At 40.9% G+C, this 16,713-nt stretch overlaps 1 protein-coding gene across 2 annotated transcripts; it reads left to right on the top strand.

Annotated features, from left to right (window-relative positions):
- Positions 1-105: 105 nt before the first annotated feature.
- LOC134746034 (uncharacterized) lies at positions 106-16,713 on the top strand. 2 transcript variants are annotated; one of them, XM_063680243.1, is made up of 21 exons: positions 106-381; positions 784-887; positions 1,295-1,428; positions 1,704-1,898; positions 2,442-2,537; positions 3,348-3,458; positions 4,970-5,163; positions 5,760-5,895; positions 6,333-6,415; positions 6,935-7,074; positions 8,761-8,910; positions 10,008-10,126; positions 10,583-10,618; positions 10,924-11,082; positions 12,456-12,584; positions 13,479-13,703; positions 14,289-14,378; positions 14,568-14,705; positions 15,172-15,300; positions 15,906-16,062; positions 16,515-16,713. In XM_063680243.1, the coding sequence occupies exons 2-21, from the start codon at positions 794-796 to the stop codon at positions 16,622-16,624; spliced, it is 2,625 nt and encodes an 874-aa protein (XP_063536313.1). In that variant the 5' UTR covers positions 106-381; positions 784-793; the 3' UTR covers positions 16,625-16,713. The 2 variants fall into 2 exon arrangements, 1 of the variants encoding a protein (XP_063536313.1); XR_010128216.1 differs by lacking the exons at positions 15,172-15,300; positions 15,906-16,062; positions 16,515-16,713 and having other exon boundaries at positions 107-381; positions 13,479-13,843; positions 14,568-14,618.

Consider the following 16,713-nt stretch of genomic DNA (forward strand, 5'->3'; position numbering starts at 1 on the left):
AAATATTATTATAATTTAATAATAAAAGTCTTATCCTAAAGCTGAATGATTTCGGTAAAAAGTGACGGCGAAATAAAATGTCGGCAAAAGCTTACGCCGACAAAGTGACGGTAAGTTCGTTACAGCTTGCGTTTTTTTTTGTATATTTGTGATTGGTCAACCATATATCACATCTCGAATGCTATTGGCCCGAATCGTTTTTGTAAGCATAGAAAACGTATACTGTCGGCCATCGCAAGAGGGCGCAATGAAGCGTCGGCCGACGCTGTTTTTTTTCCTCATAAAATATTTGATTCTTGCCGTAATTTGTTCCGTTTTGCGTGAGTAGTGCAAAAGGTATCATTTTAGAAAAAAATAATTAATTTGACATTGTTTTGGTAAGTGTTGATAATTTTAAAGTGGTAATGATTTAATTTAAATGAATAGTCTTCTTAAGCATCGTGGATATTCTAATTTTATCTCAACACAATCAGCGCAGCGCCAATGAGCCTCGTTATACTATCGTGTCGTGTGGCCTTTACATTTTAGTGCATTTCTTAATTTTAAGAAATTAGTGACATATATTTGTTATTAAACACATTGTAAAGGAAGGGAAATATTTTAATTTTTATTTCCTATATTTTTTCATAACAGTTATGTTTGTTGACATTATATTTTAAGTCACACAGTGAGTTGGCGGGAAGCCGCCGGCCTAGATTTTGGAAGGTTATAAATCATAACATATTTCAATAACTTTTCTTTCGGTGCGTTGCTGCGTGTTTAAGTGATTAAAATTATCCCCAGATCCTCTAAGATGACTTCCATAGAGGATGGAGAGACGCACGCGTCTGATGACGTACCAGCGGGAAATCCGGATGAATTAGCCAAAAACCCTAGTGCATTGAAAGGTATACCTTTAATTTGTTCTGATAAATATACACAGTCTAGTATTATCATCGTTTTTAGGGTTCCGTACCCAAAGGGTAAAAACGGGACCCTACTACTAAGACTCCACTGTCCGTTTCTCTATCTGTCACCACTCATGAACCGTAGACAGTTGAAGTTTTTACAGATGATGTATTTCTGTTGCCGCTATAACAACAAATACTAAAAACAATAGATAACTTGGCCGGTTTTTTGTTCCATATAACTGACTGAAAAAAATCCTCAATTCAAGCCCCAGAGCTAATCTATAGTCCTAAAAATTCTGTACAAAAAAAATACATAAAGATCATGTTATTTGTGATGGTCTTTTTTGAGACCTTGCCCCTACCCTATAAAGGGCTAATGTTAAGTCAATACTTGTCTTTTGCAGAGGCTCATGAGCAGATGGCAACCTTAGATGTGCTTGTGTGTGGCCAGTGTCACTCTGCATTCCACTTTATTGAAGAATTCAATGACCACAAGGCAGCCAATAATTGTTCTTCAAAATCGCCAGTAAGAGATAGTGTAAGTATTCCAAATTTCCAATTCTTTCCTGGGTCCCTTTGTTATGAAGATATAGATCTGCTATCAAGGCTGTACATTCACACACGCACACACACACACAGTTAGTACACACAGACCACATGTATAAAATAATTTGCACTTTGGTTATCTGTAAAGCAGAGGCATTTCTAACCTATTTATTCAAATAAATGATATGTTTTAAATAGTTTGCTGAGACAGATGAAACATAAAATTTATATTGAATGATATTAATTTAACATGCAATATTTTTTTAGAATGAAAGCAAAGCCCAGGTATGGGCATTCCTCCTATGGAAGTGTTCATCAGCACGGGACGGGACCAACGTCAGCTCCGACAACAGTTGGAAGCTATACCAGCAGTGGTGCCGCATGCCGGAGTCCCAGAGGACCGCCTGGATCACAGCTGGCTCCAATGTGCAAGCTTTATCCAAATTTGCTCATGCTAAGGTTGTAAGTATTATTTTATTCGGGATGCTTACTGCCTAATAATAATACTAGGTTAATAGACTAATGTACTAAATGCAAATTACAAGCTTCTACATATATAATGCTAAATAACATAAATACGAAGATCTCGAAATAGCAAAATATTACACTTACTAGGTAGTATTCAGGTCAGAATGTGGGGTATCTTTAAAGACCTATTGACAATTAGTATTTTATACAATCGTGATATAATAGAGAGCTTTTGCAGTCGAGTACCGTGTTTAGGCCACGAAGCTTGCTGAGTGGCCTAATGAAGGTACGAGATTGAAAAGCTTGATTATATCACTATTGTATACAATACTTTTTCTACAAGTCATCTAAAATAATATTTTTTCTACTATAACACCTAAATTATTCAAGAATATTAAGTAAGTATCTTAGATCGCCTGTCACCACGCCTGTCACGTTCTTACAAGTATGTAATTGCGAAAGTGACGGGCATAGTGACAGGCGATAAAAATGGAACCATGCTACCACCACTGCATTTCTAAATGGCAGTTTTCCCAGATGGAATTGAAGACTGATGACCAGCTGGTGCCTGTACAAACCGTAACACAAGTAACAGAGGTCAAGAAACGCGGACGACCAAGAAAGGTCCTCAAGGTCAGTGCCTACACAAATATACTACCTCAGCTCATCTTTCAGCTTATCTTTGAAACTCAAGTTACATTTTATATAATCCTGAAAAAAGATCATCATCATCTTCCTCGCGTTGTCCCGGCATTTTGCCACAGCTCATGGGGGCCTGGAGTCCGCTTGGAAACTTATCCCAGGAATTGGCGTGGGCTCTAGTTTGTACGAAATCGATTGCCACCTGACCTTCCAACCCAGACGGTAAACTAAACTAGGCCTTATTGGGATTAGTCCGGTTTCCTCACGATGTTTTCCTTCACCAAAAAGCGACTGGTGACATCTTTCATAGTAAGATCTTTCATACATAGGTTCGAAAAACTCATTGGTACGAGCCGGGGTTTGAACTTTTGAACCCGCTACCTCCGAATTGCAAGTCGCACACTCTTACTGCTAGGCCACCGGCGCTTGTCCTGAAAACAGGATATATTTATTAATAATCGATCAATTTTGTCATTTACATTTGAACATTACTTAATGAAAAGGATCCAACCCACAAAAATCTATCGATAACATTTGAACTTTCTGTCAGAAAGAAAAATAATTCATGTAACGGACAATATTTTGTGCATGGATCATTTTCACTAAACCACGTCCATTTAATTTTAACCCCAAACCTTGGTGCAGCGCCTTAGATGTTTAAACTAGGGGATGCAGGTAATGAATACATACTACTTATTTTATCTTAAAATTTGGGCTTTTGTATGAAATAGTGTAATTTGTGGCATAAATGCTGCATCACATTGAGGGCGATTCTATATTCCAACAACTTGTTGCTCGTAGGAGGATTCCGAGACTCAGCCCTCGGGTGAAGAAAGCGATGGTATGGTTAGAGCTAGTCCTGCCCAGAAGAAAGTATTCAACAAAACGCCACTTAGTGCGATAAAAGCCAAGGTACACTTTAAAGTTTCCTTGTATGTATCTATGTATTCAATGAACGACCTGAATGTTACGTTAAAAATTACGTCAGAAATCGGGATCGAATTTAATTTATAGAAAGCATGTGATGAATGTACCAACTGAAATGACATTTGCTGCTTCTAGTAGTTAATTATGTGCCTGGCTTTGCTTTCTGCATTATTAAGGACTAGTTATTCGTTAACATAAAGATATCACATGTCATCTAGATTATTATGTACTCCCACTTTCACATTTACGGAAACTTATGCTTTATGTAGTGTTTGTCCCGTGCGTGTTGAAAGAGTTAGCGTTAAACAAAAACCGGCCAAGTGCGAGTCGGACTCGCGCACCGAGGGTTCCGTACATTACACAATTTAAACAATGTATTTGATATGTGAAACGTGAGTGAAAGGTAAATTGCGGTTTACGATTTATGACGTATTCAAAAAAAACTACTTACTAGATCTCGTTCAAACCAATTTTCGGTGGAAGTTTGCATGGTAATGTACATCATATTTTTTTTTTAGTTTTATCATTCTCTTATTTTAGAAGTTACAGGGGGGGGGACATATTTTACCACTTTGGAAGTGTCTCTCGCGCAAACTATTCAGTTTAGAAAAAAATGATATTAAAATCCTCAATATCATTTTCGAAGACCTACCATAGATACCCCAGGTGGGTTTGATGGAAAAATAAAATTTGAGTTTCAGTTCTAAGTATGGGGAACCCCCAAAATTTATTGTTTTTTTTTTCTATTTTTGTATGAAAATCTTAATGCGGTTCACAGAATACATCTACTTACCCAGTTTCAATAGTATAGTTCTTATAGTTTCGGAAAAAAGTGGCTGTGACATACGGACGGACAGACAGACATGACGAATCCATAAGGGTTCCGTTTTTTGCCATTTGCCGACGGAACCCTAAAAATTAATAGTGTTTTTTGAGAATGCATTCATTTTATTTGTTTTTTTTTTTTCTTATTGGTTTACGCCCGATGGAAGAAATATTTGGTGATAGGTGAGAACTAAATTCGGAGGTATCGAGCCTGCCTACGAAAAAAGTTTAAATGCACGAATATTTGTTTTTGACTCTTGGAATGTTTTCTATGTATCTTAAGTACGTAAGAAAGTAGTAGTAGTGTGTTAAGTGTAAATATAAGTATTTTTATGCCTAAATAAATCCTGCCTCAATAATTTTTACAGGATCACGCAAAAAATGATTCTGAAGCGAAAAGCGTCAGCTAAAGAAAATGTGTGAAACTCTATTATCAATCCTCAGTACAGTGAATCATGGGCAATGGCCAATTTTGTGTGCAAGTAAATTCATCTGCCTAAATATTTACCTATAGTTGGTCAAGCAAATCTAGTCAGTAAATAGGAACAACAAAAAACTATACTCATCCTTTTCTTTTGGGTGCTAGTACTAGTGTAAGACAATGTATGATTCTCTCTGTCTACGTTTGAAATGAGACAGTCCTTTGACAAACTATATTAATTAATTGACAGGAATTAGTGGACAAGGAGTCCGTCCGTAACGCCCAGGAGCGTGTGCCGCCGGAAGAGCGCATCGCGCGCCGCACAGAGCGCGAGGGCGACCCCGCCGACGCCGGCGAATATGTGGTGGAGAAGATCCTCGCCAAGAGGTTCAACCCCAGAAGAAAACAGTACGAGTACCTGCTCAAGTGGGAGGGATATCCGCAGTAAGATTATTCTATAGTTTAGAAATTAAAGGGCGACCCAGCCGACCCGTATGGGTACGTAAAAATCCTCGCCAAGAGGTGGCCAAGAGGTTCAGTTCAACCCCAGTTGGAAACAAGACGAGTGCATGCTTAAAATGTAGGGCTACACTCTACAAACAGCAACATTAATTTGTTACTAACGTTATTCGAAAATTAAAAGGCGACCCAGCCAATTAGGGTAAGTGGTACTAAGTAGGTCTTGTAGAAGATAATCGTCGAGCGTTTCAATCCCTGGTAGAAGCAATTGTATAATGTAATAGATCATGTTTTGCCTGTCAAGTGCAACTTTCTACTTGGTAATGTAAGAGTGTAACATCTGCATAATCAATATTAAGTTTAATAAATAACTATGACTCACGCAAAATAAGCGCTCTGTCAAATTGGGGAAACTGCCCGTATTACAATATAATAACAACAAAACCAATCTGAACCCTTTGTCTTTGTCACACAAAATTATTTGTTTAAATTTGAACTTAATAGCTATCAAAGGAGTTGAATATTATATCTGACTTATGGCTTCGTACATACTAAGAGGTTGAATATGTATTTTTTTGCAGTGAGCAGAACACATGGGAGCCGATAGAGAACATGGAGACCTGCAAGCATCTTCTAGAAGCATTCGAGAAGCAGCTGGCGCGGCAGAAGGAGCTCAAGGCCATGCGCGCGCAGCAACAGCAACAGCATCCTGTGCAGGTCAGAACACTTAGCGCCACTTGCAACATTCCACTAACCCGGGGTTAACCGGTTAAACCTGGAGTTACCATGGTTACCAGTACAATTTGACACTAGGTTAATGGTTTAACCGCTTAACCCGGGTTAGTGGGATGGTGCAAGTGGTGCTTAAAATCAGTTTTAAAACTGGCGAATTTGATATAATTATAAATTTCAAGAACTTCTGAGCGACAGGATTTTTAACTTTTCTACCGAAGACTCAATATCTGGTGCGCAGGTCTCCGGGCGCAAAATATTAAATGGAAGAATGAAAAAAGAAATAACTTTGACTTGTACTATATGGTTTACAGGGCATCTTAAGTTCATAAGTGGCTACCACTAAGATGCACATTAAATTTTTAGACTAATGCTCAATTGGAATAAAAAAAAGCATTGACTACTTTTTGGTTTTCCTGCAGGTAAAACAAATCAGCACACCACTTCCACAAATAGTGAAACAAATGGTTAAGAAAACGGAAAGTCCCGCTTTGACTCCTACTGGGTAAGTGCACTCTGACCTAATCAGTACTTAATCACTGGTTTTTAATTATTAGTACATTGTGCAAGAGGGGGGGTAAGAGAAATTACGAACGAGGGTGTTAATTGGCGACAGCTGCAAGCTTGAGTGAATTAAAGATTCGAGTTTGCAATATGCTTACCCCTGGAGTTACACACAATGTTTTTCATCACACTTGCGAAGAAGGTAGATAGGTATATTAGTAATTTTATGACACAAAAACCGATTAGGAAAGTTAGACGAATTTTTTATATAAGAATTAAAACAATTATCATTTCAGAAACTGGTTATTTAACTGTACAGCGAATAAATAAAAAAAACATTTTCGGTTACTGATGAAGTTAAAAGTGACGTCATAAAGTTTGTGACTCCCCCTTGTCACAACATGTCACATTTTCTTGACCCCCTCCCTCCCCCTAAGCGTGTGTCGTAAGTAATGGATGACCCCTATCGAGCCTCTTATGTATTGTATCACGATAATAATTTTCATATTATCTGTGTTAGACGCCTACAGCGGTCTTCTAAAGTGCGCGCTCTCGACCAAGTGAAAGCGTGGTGCGGCGCCGAAGACGAGCCAGCCGCCAAGCGCGTCAAGAAAGAGGCCTCCAGCGAAGACGAGGATTACTCCGATGGGGACGCTAAAGGTAGCTCACATTCACTTTAGAAACGTGCTAGAATGAGACAGACAGACATCAAGGTATAGTTAGAACGTTTTAAAATTGAATTGTAGAAAGAGCTTTTAACTCGTTAATTCGTCCGCTAGCTGGCGCATGTGCACGGAGCAGGTGCAGTTGTACGTAAAATCCGTCTCACGCGTTCGCGCCAGTTAGCGTTGCTCATACAATATTTCACCCGCTCTGTGCAACCGCACCAGCTAGCGAATGTATTTCAATTAGGTATACTCTGATTTGTAATTAGATTCCAAAAAACTAACCTCACTCAGATCCTTTTTCTTTCGTAATAATGGAAAATATGTAAAGAAGTAAACTCAAATTTCCCTTTTACATACTCTAGCATTTAAAATAAATATAGATGTATCATTTTAGCTTTGTTTAGTTTCTTAAAACATACGGAAAAGAGAAAAAGTGAGGTTAGTTTTATGGAATCTAATTACAAATCAGACTATAGTATGTCGTTTTGTCAATTTATTATGGAGCACTAAGGACTGACTGACACAGCCTACTTTACTGGAAAAACTTAGCAATTCAATATGGTTTCAATCAAAATGTATTTATTATTTATTTATTTATTGAAAACACATTAAAATAATTCCTTTTACACGCTATCTTATTAGAAGCACTAAATACCAGTAAGTATAAGACAAGTAAAATACCTATAAACATGACATAACCCCGACGGCTAACATGCCAATGCGCTCCTGCAGTAAAATAGCTATTTATGCAACAAGTGCGGAAAGTGGATGATTTCCGACGAGTGTATAAAGCAGGGTTTCTTAAAGTGGGGTCCACGGACCCCTTAGGGGTCCGTAGCATGTTTATCAGGGATCCGCAGTAGGTCAGTTACTGTAAACATACTTATTAGAAAATGTTAAAGTACCTTACCTTGACGGGACCTAAAAGTGTAATTCTTTTCCTTAAATATTTCTTGACGGGGTCCGTGAGATTGTTTAAATTTTGAGTGGTCCGTGATTGCAAAAAGTTTAAGAAACCCTGGTATAAAGGAATACGAGTCGGAAATCATCTTTACGCACGTGTATCATATAATGTTTTACTATGCATTGTGCGAGTAAATAAAAAAACATATCATGGCAAATAAGTTTAATTATTAAGAGAAGTGTTTTAAATCGACACGAGTTGCGAATTACCTATTCGCACGTGTATCGTACAACGTTTTACAGTACATATGGCCCTTTAAACTTTCGACATATGCACAAAAAGTGCTCTTTTCCGCACTAGTGCGAGAAAGTATCACCATATGTACTGTAAAAAAAAATTGAAAACAAAAAGCACTAGTGCGGAAAAGTAGTACTTTCCGCATGATATGGCTCCGTAGGAAACGCACTTTTCGAGCACATGCATTGTAAAATACCTTTCATTAATTCTGATATAGTATAAAATTGCGTGTTAAAAACAGTCCTGTTTTGAACCTTTAAACGCCACGCCCATCGTGTGCGGCGCGTAATAGTGAACCTTGTCGGGATACACGAAGGTTGATATTGGGCTGTAGCCGCGCGCGTCAGTTGACGTCTTTGGCGGTCAAGGGGACCTTTAAGACTATCGAGTTCAATACAATTAACCGTGTGAGCGTCAATCACTTAAAAAAACTGCACACTTTTATTACCGCATAACCGAGGGTAATAAAACTTTCAGTTGACGATCGGATACTAAACGGACAGTCGTCTCCAAAAGGTAACGTGGACCCGGAGCTGGTCAAGTCGCTGGGGCTCGGCGGCAAGGGTATGCCGAATATCAAGGGCGTCATCAAAGTCGATCCCAAGCACATGCCCAATCTTACCACTGGTGAGTTGTAGCTTTAGCCCATCGCGCTGTGAAGGGGGCGCCACATTTGTGGTTGGACATGACAATTTTCTGTTTTTCTATAATAACTGTTTATGGTGTTGACAAAAATCGTAAAATTTGGGAGGGATCGTCCTGAACAGATTCCCAAGATCCTTACCAATTTCAAAGATTTAAATAACTCCGTATAAGATGGATACAGTCTAAGGAATAAACGTGCCTCGCGGAAATCAAGAAAATTTGATTTTCTAACAGATCGCGCCACCACGTTTTACCACCTTTGGTCTATTCTCGACTAGATGGCGTTGACGGTTTCGTTTGTTATTTAACAATTTTAGCGCATATCAGTAAAAGAACATGGGTCAAAAGTCAAAATCATATAAAAATAATAAATGCAATCATGTATCCATATATAAATACATTTTATGGTATTTTTAACCATCTTCATTTTTAGTTTTAATCGTGTGTCGATAGATGGCAGTGATTTTACTGTGTCTACAAAATTTACTATCCTATATCTTTGCTAATTTCATAGATTTTTGTTAGGGCAATAAAAAGTTGTCGCCAAAGAATAGAAAATTCTCATGTCCAACCACAAGTGTGCTGTCGTTCCACTGTGCATCGCTTTGGGATCTGTCACAAGCTTTGCTATTGTATTTACAAAATTTATTCTAGAATGATTGCAGTAGATTTGTAGACAATGACTAGTTGTGTGAAATGGGCTTAATTTCCTAAATGGTCCAATAGCATTCTTTAAAAAAATACATCTTATTAAATCACTCAATTGCTGATCTTTTGATATGCAAGTTTTTGATAATTTAAAGAAAGATCCCGTAAAATTATTTCACAGCACTCGCATAATGTATATTATATTTAGGCAGTAGTCTTAACATATTGACGTAAAATAGACCATTTTCCTTTTTTGGAAGTTATTACTTGACCTTAACTTGTAATTTGCAATAGTAAAAATGCTTGTGATTTTGTGATTGTGACATGCTTGTAGCTTGAACCCACCAATTCCCCGAATTTGCTTTCCTTAGCTTGGCGCCCTTGATATTCCTATTTTTGCATGAATGTAACATATACTTTGTTGCCTACAGGTGTCTACATTATGTCTAAGAGCTCAGGTATAATGAAGATTGACTCACCCGGCAAGCTAGGCCCGGGTCTGAATATAGACCAAGATGTTATTAGGAAACAGATCTTAGCTGCCAAACAGGTAAACATTAAAAATTACCGAAGCCACTCAGCTATACTCTAGCGGCGTTATTCAATATTCATAAACGCGTTACTGGCCTGAATTAGCTATGAATTGTTTTCTTTATCTGTCATTTTGACTTATGTATTTGTAAAAAAGGGATAAAACATAATCTAACTAAATCAGGCCCGTAAAGCTTTATGAATAAGGGGGTAGTACTACAACTGTGGGCCATAAGTTCAAAACCTAATTCAGTATAGTACAAATTTCCTTTTTCATTTCGTATGGTTTTTCTTTTATTCATAAAAATGTTTTGCCATGAAACTACGACATTCAAATAATGGTCACACCTAAATAAAGATATTCAAGATTATTTTGGACCTTAGTGTGTTTTTGGACGTTGGGTGGTTTTACGCTACTCAATTTGTTTAACTTTGTCCGAATTATGGGGTATTAAATAGTATTTTTATTTTGCAGAAAAAACAAGAAGAAAAGAAGGCAACACCCACTCAGGTAAACCTTTATATAATTCTCTAAATATTACTAAAATACCAAATGTCATCCATAAATAAATAATAGTTGGTTTGTGTTTAAAGTTGGTTATTCATATAATTTATTTATTTAATTTTGTGTTAAGAAATAATAAATTATTAGCAAATTTGCTAATTAAAGCACTATCTATAAAGTTAACATTAGAGACTTGCCACTATGACTTCTGTAAACGTTCCACTATTTTAGTTGTAATTAATTTGAGAACTGCATTCCTTCATATTTCTTAAATAGGGCAACATCTAAAGCCTGATATAATATTTGTACAGGTAAAGAAGACAATCGGCTCTGGCGGCCAGCAGGTGACAGAGAAGACCATCATCACACCATCCGGACAAAAGATTATCCAGCGCACGATACACCGGCCCGTCGGACAATCGCCCGAGGGCAAGTCTCCGGTCACCATACTCAACAAGAAACTTGCACAGGTTAGTTTATGTTTACTAGGACACAGCTGTTATGACGGAGAAGACATATTACACCGTCCAGACTGAAGATTATACATATTTACGTACACTTAGGAATAACAAAAATTTAATTGTAAACTGAAATACACAATAAGTAGATGTCAAAAAACCGGCCAAGTGCGAGTCGGACTCGCGCACCGAGGGTTTCGTACTTTTTAGTATTTGTTGTTATAGCGGCAACAGAAATGCATCATCTGTGAAAATTTCAACTGTCTAGCTATCACGGTTCATGAGATACAGCCTGGTGACAGACAGACGGACAGCGGAGTCTTAGTAATAGGGTCCCGTTTTTACCCTTTGGGTACGGAACCCTAAAAAAGAAGGAACCAACCAAGTGTCGGAGACTGGATTTAATTTATTCTAATACTTCTAATAGCACTTATGGATTGTTGAATAGAAAGATAGATGGTTCTGCCAATGTTTAAAACTTAAAACAGAGGAAATGGCTGCTGATAAAATCGATTGGCCGACAAGCTTGCCACACATGCTATCATTTCTTCTGTGGTCATTGATTCGAAAGTGTTCGTCACTTACCGGAGGCCTACGGAACGTACGCTCGACGTTGATGCCGATCGCCGTACATCGTGCTGCAAAATTGCATGGACACATTCTCTAAAGTGGACATGCATGAATGGAATTCATTCATAAACTGGGTGTACATTTTTTTATCATTGTATGGCGATCGGCGTCAGCTTCGAGCGTGTAATAGTCTACGAGCTTGCTACGGAAATAGGTTTGCAATTTACAGAGCAACGAAATTTCTCTAAGTTAGTGTGCCATACTAGCATTATTAATTAATCCGGGCGCCTGGCAGCTGTTCAACGGTGGGTGTGACAGTGGTCATCTGGCACTACTTTTCCCCCAATTAAAACGCCTGGCAACGTTATATTCAAATTAAATATATAATTAGCTATTATATCACACCACTCGGAGTTCTATAAATCGCACACCTTCAATAATTGATTTTACATCTCCTTCGCTGCCCATCCGCTCTCACATCCACCGCTGAACAGCTGCCAGGCGCTCGAATTAATTAATAATGCTAAGACACACTAAGGGTCGGTTGCACCAAACTTTTTGTCATCGTTAAAGAGTTCACAAATTTTTATTGTATGGAAAGTTTCATAGTAAATCGCCGCGGCGTGCCGGGTGACGTCGATCAGTCTGTCAATGTGTGCGGATGGTGCAACTGGCAATAACTAGAGGGATTTCGTCGCTCTATAAATTGCAAACCTATTTCCTTAGCGAGCTCTCCGTCTATAAGGTCGGAGCGTGCGTTAGGTGTCGTCGGTGTGACGGTGACAGCGAAGTAGCCCGTGTGTGTGTGTCTCCAGGGCGACAGCCTGCTGCGGCGCGGCGCGGGGCGCGGGCGCGGGCGCGGCGGCATGCAGGTGGCCACGGCGGCCGGCAACATCGTGCGCATCCGCGACAAGTCGCAAGTGCTGCCCTTCGACTTCGACCAGGTAATGTACATGTACAAGCTGTTCCTGAGGCTACGTTTACATGCTTGCCGAGACTTGGCAAGCCTAAGGTACGCAGTTGTGCGTTAGAGGGAGCAAGCGATATTGCTATCTCATTCCACCGCATAGCTGCGTCCCTTAGGCTTGCCAAGTCTCGGCAAGCATGTAAACGTCATTAACTCTTTGAACGCCACGCCTGTCGTGTGCGGCGCGTTGTCGTGAACCTTGTGGATACACGAAGGTTGATATTGGGCTGTAGACGCGCGCGTCAGTTGATGACTTTGCCGGTCAAAGCGTTAAACTTATTGGTTACTGTTCAACATGACTAGTCAGCATACATGAATCTTTGGTCTTCGTTTAACAGCGTACGCTGCGATTCTATAGAAATGTTGTTTTCCTATACAGCGCTGTACGTTTTTGATACGCGTTAATAGCACACTAACTTTTTGTGTATGGTCTCAGTAATTAGCGTCCAGCGGCGCGCTCGGCTAGGCGACCAGCGTGGCGTCGAGCTTCCGAGGAATTTGAACGGCGCACATTGAGGCCGCTCGTTTACATTTGCATTTATTTAACATGGACGCCACGTTGTACACCTCGACGGTTGCCCTGCTCAAACGTCCAGTCACTTTGCGCACGTGTAATTGTCATTATGTACAGGTCGATTCACGAAAGCTGGCACGAATGGAACGAACGAGTGAATGTAAATATCTAAGGGTGGCTTTGACTGTATACTGATACAGATGTCACACATACAATGAGTTTCGTTCATTCCATTCGTGTCAGGTTTCGTAAATCGACCTGTATATCTCCCCTGACAAAGGTGTAGTAATCATAAAACGAGATCGGACCAAATTTAAATAAAAACAGCGATAAAAATGGAGTGTATTGTTGGCACAGTCGGACGCGTCGTCGGACACGTCGGACGGCATCACGGACCCGTTCCCCCGCGAGCCGGGCCCGCTGCCGCCGCCGTCCCCGGAGCGCGAGCTCACGCTGTGCCCGCTCTCCGGCCGCCGCCTGGCGCGCGCCGAGGGCGAGCCCACGCCGCCGCCCACGCCCAGCCCGCCGCCCACGCCGCCCACGCCCCCGCCACAGACCATACCCCAGCAGATGCTCATGAAGGTATACTCACGCTGTGCCCGCTCTCCGGCCGCCGCCTGGCGCGCGCCGAGGGCGAGCCCACGCCGCCGCCCACGCCCAGCCCGCCGCCCACGCCGCCCACGCCCCCGCCACAGACCATACCCCAGCAGATGCTCATGAAGGTACATGAGGATAATATTTCATAAGTCCTAGGGATTTTAACGACGACACCTTAGCGAGGGCGAGCAGGTAGTTATTACAAACTTCTTTGGCCACGCAACCCTTGGAACAAAAAAATCGAGAAAATATTTCGCTGCTCCTTTGGGTTGCCACTCTGGTTGATGTACGAGTGCGATGAACTCCCGATGTACGAGTAGAGCAATTTATGAGTTACGTGTCAACTACGTGATGTTTACTTTATGCTATGTCGATGCTATGTTTACTGATAGGATAAAAAAAACTGTGAAGATACCTTACACACTATTATTCACAACGACGGGACTTAATCGCGTAAAATACCTTACACCTTACACGCGTTGTAATTATTGGATGACTTTTTCATTGAGTGATATCATAAGGTCAATTCATTGAATTTTGATTTGACTGATGCATATGTGTGTCATGCAGGTGGAGATGTCCCCAGGAGGCACGACCGGCATGTTAGTCCAAGGCGATGGAACGCAGCAATCTTTGCCAGTATTGACAGACGACGACGGCGTAAGTGTTGAACGTTTTCTGATAAATACTATATCTCAAAGTAATAACAGGTTTTGACAATTGACTTTATATTAATTATCTGAGAAAATAAACCTTGAGACGGTTTGTAACTCATTGTAGCATTTATATGTTTTTTGTGGTCTGTGGATATAATGAAAATCTAAGCCGCCTAAATGATTTATCAAACAGACGGAGGTAAAAATGGAAGCACATGCAGTGAAGCAACTATTAGAGGACGGCGGAGAGGGCGAGGGTGAGGAGGTGGGGCTGCTACAAGCCGGCCACCCCCCCATCATGATCCGCGGGGAAGACGGCGTGCTCTACCAGGTCAGTTTCAGATTCTGAGCCACGAAACAGCATCAAAAAATCTAAAAACGTTATCTGCATGTCTCTTGCGTATTCGAGTGATAGATCAGCAGATAAAGAAATTTCGAATTTTGGTTTTCGTGGTAGGGCCTCAGGCGTCAGCTTCGAGCGTGCGTTTTGTGGCTGTGGAAGCGTCAATCAAGTGAACAGTCCAAGACAGTTTTACCTGAACTTTTTAAGTGTAATAGACTTACATGCCACAATGGTGTATGTGAGCAGAGCTGGAATAGAATTAATGAATGAAGATGCTTGATTGGTCATTCTACCCTACCAGAAGCCCTCCTTTAATGAAACAACCAACGCAATCCAAGCAAAGCAACGGAATAGTGTCTATTGAAATTTAATATTGATTAGTAATTTAAAGCTGGGTAGTACACCGAGTACTACGTGTTAGAAGACTTGGATTAAATCAGCTTGGTTTTGACAGGTGGCGGGCGAGAACGAAGCTGGGCAGACTCTACTAGTGGCCGCCGAGGGCATGGAGGGCGCCGTGGAGGGGGTCGAGGGCGGCGCCGACGGCGACGGCGTCATGTACGTCACGCGCGAGGACGGACAGGTCAGTCACATTATACCAGGCACAGGTGGCTCGCGGCAGACATTACTCGTGGCCGCCGAGGGATCTTAGCTTTTCGTCGCGTAGTTAATATTCCAGCTTTATAAAATATGGCGCGCAGCATTTAGCGCTTTTGAAACTAGCAGATGGCACTACTGACGCAAATTAGTAAACTTAAGAATTTTTAAACGTATGTGTGTGTGTGTATTGGCATATACTACGTTGTAAAATATTGTGAAAAATGGGTCACACTCACGTGGTACGGACATGTTCCCATAGATCGGTCAATTTTTTGTACCATCTAATGAGTCACAAGTGTAGAGTTGGGGCCAATCATATAAAACAGACACTTCCGAAATTTTCTACAGTCTGTTGACAGACAGATCAACGGCAATCAACAATGAACACTGATATTTCTCGTACAATAAACTTTAGCGATCGCCTCAACGGTGACAGACGATTTGGTGCAACCGATTCTAAGGGTCACCGTTAAAACATTCATAAAAGTGTTATTGTACGAGAAGTCGTATATTATACTGCCGAGTGACGTCGATCCCTCGGCTACGTTTGTTACGACTCGAGTGACGTGTCGTTGTGTAATCTCGCAGGACGTGCTCGCGATCGATCCATCCCAGCTGGCGCAGCTGATGCCGGGCGGCGAGGCGCCGGCGCTGCAGCAGGTGGCCGTGCAGGTGGAGGGCGAGCCCGGCGAGGACGCCACGCAGGTCATCGCGCAGCTAGTGCAGGCCGACCTGCCCTCGCCAGGTGTGTTCCATACCTTACCTTAACTTACCTTATTAACTAGGGCTCCCATCATCTGCGTTGCTGATGTTGGCCAAGTGACGGTGTGAAAATCAGTTTTAATGCCCCGTATTCAGATACAAAAAGAGTGCAGGCTTTGCCAGACTTTTGAAAACTTTCCTGGACGCTCATTGGATCAGGGTCTAAGACCAGGAAATAGCAATAGTTATAGCAAATGTCCGTGTGTAGCAAACACACCTATTGAGTGTTTGATCCTGTTTTAAAGTGAAGGAGCTCCACTGTTTATCAAGTTTTTTATTTATTTATAAAAAATGTGCACACAAACAAAAATTCGTTTTCAAACTTACTATAAAATTATTTGTCATCACTTCATACAAATTAATAATTATACTTGAACTTTTTTAAGCCAAACAAACAAAAAGTTCTGAATCAATGTCTATTTTGTTGATTGTCAGGCGGCACGCGGCGCGTAGTCCTACTCCTGCCGGACGGAAGCTTCACGATGACGGAGCTGGACAAAGAACAGTACGAGTCCATCACAGAGGCCGGCAAGGCGCAGGAGTGAGCCCCCGCGCCCTGACACTGACTGGCATACATCGTATCATTCACACTTAAACCTCTGATGCCGACCGCCATACATTGGTAGTCGCCGAA

Source organism: Cydia strobilella, chromosome 12, assembly GCF_947568885.1.
Source record: "Cydia strobilella chromosome 12, ilCydStro3.1, whole genome shotgun sequence".
Lineage (NCBI taxonomy): Eukaryota > Metazoa > Arthropoda > Insecta > Lepidoptera > Tortricidae > Cydia > Cydia strobilella.